This window comes from Bicyclus anynana, chromosome 3 (assembly GCF_947172395.1).
Source record: "Bicyclus anynana chromosome 3, ilBicAnyn1.1, whole genome shotgun sequence".
Classification (NCBI taxonomy): domain Eukaryota; kingdom Metazoa; phylum Arthropoda; class Insecta; order Lepidoptera; family Nymphalidae; genus Bicyclus; species Bicyclus anynana.
Window position 1 is genome coordinate 2,774,601 of NC_069085.1, and position 5,231 is coordinate 2,779,831.

Below are 5,231 nucleotides of genomic sequence, written 5' to 3' on the forward strand. Positions count from 1 at the left end.
TAAAAACGTCACTTGTCAGTTTTTACTTTTTGTTTTTGGTTATAATTTGTTAGTTGTCTATGGTAAATGAATTTCTGTGGAATTTTCGTTTTGTTGTGTGATGTGAAAACAGGACCACCGGACAATAAATCCAATTTTACGCAATTTTTGTTACGCTAACCGCTTTGTAGTGATTTTTCGAGGGCCAAAATAATTTTAACTATCCGCCAGCTAAATGCCACGCGAAAAAAGTAGATATCGGGATCGGCGGAGTTCCTCATACAGCTCGGAATCATCGCACGAACGTAAAAAATCGAAAAGCAAACACAGGCGACGTTCGCGGTCGACAGATAGATCCGAATCAAGCAGTCACAGAAGGAGACGGTCCAGCTCACGTTCCAAGCACAGACGAAGGAGTTATTCTAGAAGCGTTTCCAGAGAACGTTATGAGAGTAAGTCTCGACGTCGATCCACTTCTCGATCGAGATCTAAAAGGTCTAGACACTCTAGGGCGCGCTCTCGATCAAGATCTCACAGCCACTCGAAGTATAGTAAGTCCAGTAAACAGCACAGGAGGCGATCTCGCTCAAGCAGCAGGGGAAGCAGAGCTAGTTTGTTTGATATTGGTGAGTTCTGAATTGTTATGCTAATTTTAAAATTATATTGGTATCGCTCTGCACGCAGAGGGGGAGGAGTTATGATGGGTGGATAAGGGGGTGTTAATTTTGTAGTAGCTAATGAACACAGTGGGTACCTACCAATGAATAAACAATAAGTCTTTAGTAGCAGCGTGGTGAAGCCAGTGAAATCCATAACAAAAATAAACATACATCACACATCTCCTTGATATTCACTTATAGGAACTTTTTTCTGAATTTGTATTTCAAAATTGGACACTAAAAACAATAATCGCCAATAAAAAAATACCCCTATCTTATTTCTTTAGTTTTTGTAAGCAGTTTTTAAAATATTCAATAATATAAGACACCATTTTTCTTGAAAAATATTGAAAATTACTGATGTGATGCTTTGTGTCATACTGACTTGAGAATGTATTCATTTTTAATTTTGTATTTGGAATGGCTATGACACTATTGTGTTCCTTGAGCTCTATCTGCTTATTATTCTTTAATCTGTGGTACCTACACCGAAAGCAAAATAATCATCTATTTTATTTGTTTTAGAACCTAGAAAACTCAACTTAGATGACACTGATATTAAAATTGAAAAGGCAATCAAGGCAGCTGAGGCAGCAGGACTGACAATGACAAAAATACCAACATATGAATACAAAGATGTTGAAGTAAAAGAGGAAATGCCCACAATTCATGACAGAAACTTAATAGCGGAACTGAACAGTGATAGCTTTGTACAAAAACCATTCATCTCTTCAAAAAGCAAGAAACAGTCACAAAATATTATAATTGATTTAAATGCTGAAACAGTGAGTTTACCTAAAGCTGAAGTTAAGGTTCAGAATGATGATTCAATTATAAATTTTGAAGTAAGTTTCTTATCCATTACAGTTTGTTTCATGTAGCCTGGTGCGGTGACAGTTCGTTTTACTCTTGAAAGTTTGACACGATTCACAATAATAGTATGTATTATGAACATCATAAGGCAACTGTCACAGTACCCATGCTATCTGAAACTATAATAGACTATAGATTGTATTTCTCATTTAGGGAGTACCTTCAAAAAAATTTACTATCAGCATCAGCTAATGTAACTACACAATCTGCAAATAAATAAATTAATTTGAAGAAAAATAAGTCGGGTTTTCCTTCCTGAAGCTATAACTCTAGAACGCACCAACCGACTTCCACGGTTTTGCATTCGTTGGAAAGGTCTCGGGCTCCGTGAGGTTTATAGCAAAGAAAATTCAGGAAAAGGTGGGGGTAGGGTAGGGGTAGCGTTGGGTAGTGGTAGTTGAAAGTTTACATCGAGTGTCACGCAGACTAAGTCGCGGGCGTCCGCTAGTGTTAAATAAATAGGCATCTGGATGATGATTTGATTTAGCTTCAAACATAGCTAAATCTAAGACCTTTAAGATATTGAAGATGTCTTACATCTAATATAGGAGAGAGCTGAGCTGAGAGTTGTGGTCATTATTATTACCATAGGAGTGATTGATATAGAGTCCAGCCAGAGTGACTAAGGCCACCAATCTGCAATGCTGCAGTTTTGATCTAATGGTACCCCAGATAAGTCTTAAAATAGGCAAAATGATGATGGAAATTAAAAAGGAAGTTACTAAGATACTATCTATTGATTCTTTTACTCTCAGGATCATAGTGATAAAGAGCCTCTGTTCAGCTGTATTATATGAATGTAACCTGTAATAGCATAACACTATAAAATATAAATTATGTTAGCCATCAACAATATTTTAAGTGCATTAGCACATTAAAACAGAGTATTAAATAACAAAAGTTATTTAAATAAATAATACCTACATATTGTCTACAATGTTGAGTTGTGTGTTCAGGAAAAGTAAAAACTAGCTATACTTAAATATATAATGTAATTAAACACAAAATTGTGCATGTGTGGTGTAGCTAAATTCAGATAACTTTTAGAGGTGATTTTGTAGGGATGTAACATATCTATAATAATATAAAATATTGTTGTTAGCCATACACTTTCCAAGTTATATTTATTTTTCTACAAAATGCAAAAATCGCTACCATCAGTGCAATTTAGTTGTACACTGTGTTAAAAAAATTTAAATAAGAATTGATTTTATAAAAAATATTATTTCAAAATTTTATTTAGAGACTTTGACATCTTGGCATACCTGATTTATTTAAAAATATATAAGTTCAGCTATTGTGTTATTTAAGTAGTCCTTGATGTCAGCTGTAGAATATGTTGTGTTATGTAAGGGACACCTATATTTTGCTCCACTTTTTTGCAATGGGACAAAATAGAGGTATTATGTAGACAAAGTTATCTAATTATCTCTTCACTACTGATGACTTAAAATTATATCACTAAAACAGGATGTAGGCCTAGTTAAAAAATATATTTATTGACACACTCGCAAGACCATAATCAAGTGTATCATTTTTGTGTATTACAGGAAATACCTAGCCATGAGGAACTAAAGGAAATGTGGATTAAGAAGCTTTATCAATTCAGAAAGAAGATGCTTAAAGATGAATTACAAATAAACTAATTAAATTAATTTATTATCTATTTAATTTTATGTACATATCTAGGCTTATGTTAAATATTTTTTTTATATTATATCATGTTGAAAGTACTGAATTGGAATAGATATATTCAATGTAATTTTGTTTTATTAACTTTGCATAATTTCACTTTTGGCAGGATTTTTAGGCCTCTAAGAAAATATTGCAAGTAGGTTTGTTTTTGTTATGATACCTTCAAATACTTGGCCAAATAGTATGATTGTGAATTTTTAAATTATCATTTACCTATTTTATTTGAACCTCAATATAATTCTTCAAGCTCAAATATTTAGATGGTTAGTTTACCAAAGTAAAGTACTTATCAATCTATTACACCTACTTCAAGTCATGATTGCATCATAATGTTCACAGGAATAAAACATTATTAAGAGCGTAATTTATGAAATAAAAGATAGTTTACATAACCTAAAACATTTTTTATTTTAAATATAACAATTGGTAGACGCAACTCACATCAAAAATGCACCGGTACTACATTCTCTATATTTACAGCACAACGTAAGTTTGAACACTTGAGAATAGTTTACATATTATTTCTTTCTCGTTGAATGCGACTGCTGTAGGTTCTTGATACAAGGTTCCAAGCGTCCATATATCTGTCCATGCACATTGCTATGCATTTTTGTTCTGAATTATCTAAAGACGTTCCTGGTTTGTTTATGCACTTTTTAAAACATTTCTCGGACATTTTCGTCAGAAGTTCCTGGGCATTGGCGATCGCAATTTGTTGCTTAACCTGATCCATCAACTCCTCCTTTTGAACTCCACTTAATGATCCGGTAGACAAGGAATCCATTTTTATTATATAGGAATTATAGGATTTGCTATTTACGAATACTTTTCTATTTAATTTTGTAATAAAATTACTTTGCTTCAAAATCTAACCTCTAAAATTCAACCACTGACAGGAGATCAGATCACAGACTTGAGACTTCGTCCAGATCAGGATCTATGTAGTCTATGCCTTAACAAAAGTGTTGTACTTGTTTGTTTTGGTCTAAGAAAATGTTACGGTTTGGTTGACCACTGACCAAGGGGCCTAAACTTCAGTACAAAGACTTTTTGGAGATTAAATGTAAGTGTAAGAATATGACGTTTTGGTTGCGGAAATAAATTAATAGGTATAGAAATCAGACAGGACAGTATAATTTTAACCAACTACTACATAGTCATTTGGACTATTAATATATACCCAAGGTATAATAATCCTGAGTTCAATCCCAGGTAACATTAGAAGAATATTTTTATCTTTTTTTGTATTTCTCAATTGGTTTCTTCAACTATTTTAAAAGTAAGTAAGAGTTATAATATACCTTTATAAAAAAAAAAAAATCAAAAATTTACGTTCAAAGTTATTTCGTATACGGAAATAATATCGCTGATATATCCAATGGTTCAAATTAATAAATTAATCTATGCTACTACAATCAGTCAATAAAAATATATTTTTTAAACAACATAGAATTCATTTTCTGTAAGACTTTGGTTCCTGGTTCGCACTAGATGGTTTGATTTTGCAAGTATTTTTGTTTTTTGACTTGCAGGGCTCACAGCTTTGGCAACGCGCTTACACCGTACAATTGAATTAAAATTGGTCGATATTCCCTTGGAGAAAGAACATAATATATAAAAAAGAGCTCTAGTATCGAGAGTAGATTAATTTTTTAGAGTATTTTTTTGTTGTTTACTACGAGTTAACCTATGGATAGAGGGGCCGTAGCTCCAATGGGGAAGACTGCAAGGCATCAAGTTAGCATAATCCAACAATGGACATAAAATTTTGTGAAAATGCTTCCAAAACGAAAATTTAACACGACAACACTTTTAAACATAAGGATCACAATCCTAATAGAAAAAAATACTTACAATACAATATTTTATTTTGAAAAACGATTGTATTTCAGCCATTAAGGATTAAATTAGTACGATGTAAAGCCCCGGTTTTGAAACTTGGTAGCGTAAATACGTCTCAACTCTATTACCCATCACCACAGACAAAGATAACTTGAAGACAACTGCCATTGTCATTTAACTTGA

At 32.7% G+C, this 5,231-nt stretch overlaps 2 protein-coding genes across 3 annotated transcripts; one reads left to right on the forward strand and one right to left on the reverse strand.

Moving 5' to 3' along the window:
* Nucleotides 1–48: 48 nt before the first annotated feature.
* Nucleotides 49–3,273, forward strand: LOC112051881 (serine/arginine-rich splicing factor 4). 2 transcript variants are annotated; one of them, XM_024090706.2, is made up of 3 exons: nt 49–431; nt 1,164–1,483; nt 3,062–3,273. In XM_024090706.2, the coding sequence occupies exons 1-3, from the start codon at nt 215–217 to the stop codon at nt 3,155–3,157; spliced, it is 633 nt and encodes a 210-aa protein (XP_023946474.2). In that variant the 5' UTR covers nt 49–214; the 3' UTR covers nt 3,158–3,273. The 2 variants fall into 2 exon arrangements, with proteins under 2 accessions (XP_023946474.2, XP_023946473.2); XM_024090705.2 differs by having other exon boundaries at nt 52–605.
* Nucleotides 3,274–3,589: 316 nt separating this feature from the next.
* On the reverse strand, nt 3,590–4,136 carry LOC112051882 (mitochondrial import inner membrane translocase subunit Tim13-like). The gene has a single exon (XM_024090707.2). It carries the CDS (start codon nt 3,988–3,990, stop codon nt 3,718–3,720), a length of 273 nt encoding a protein of 90 aa, XP_023946475.1. The 5' UTR covers nt 3,991–4,136; the 3' UTR covers nt 3,590–3,717.
* Nucleotides 4,137–5,231: the final 1,095 nt, after the last annotated feature.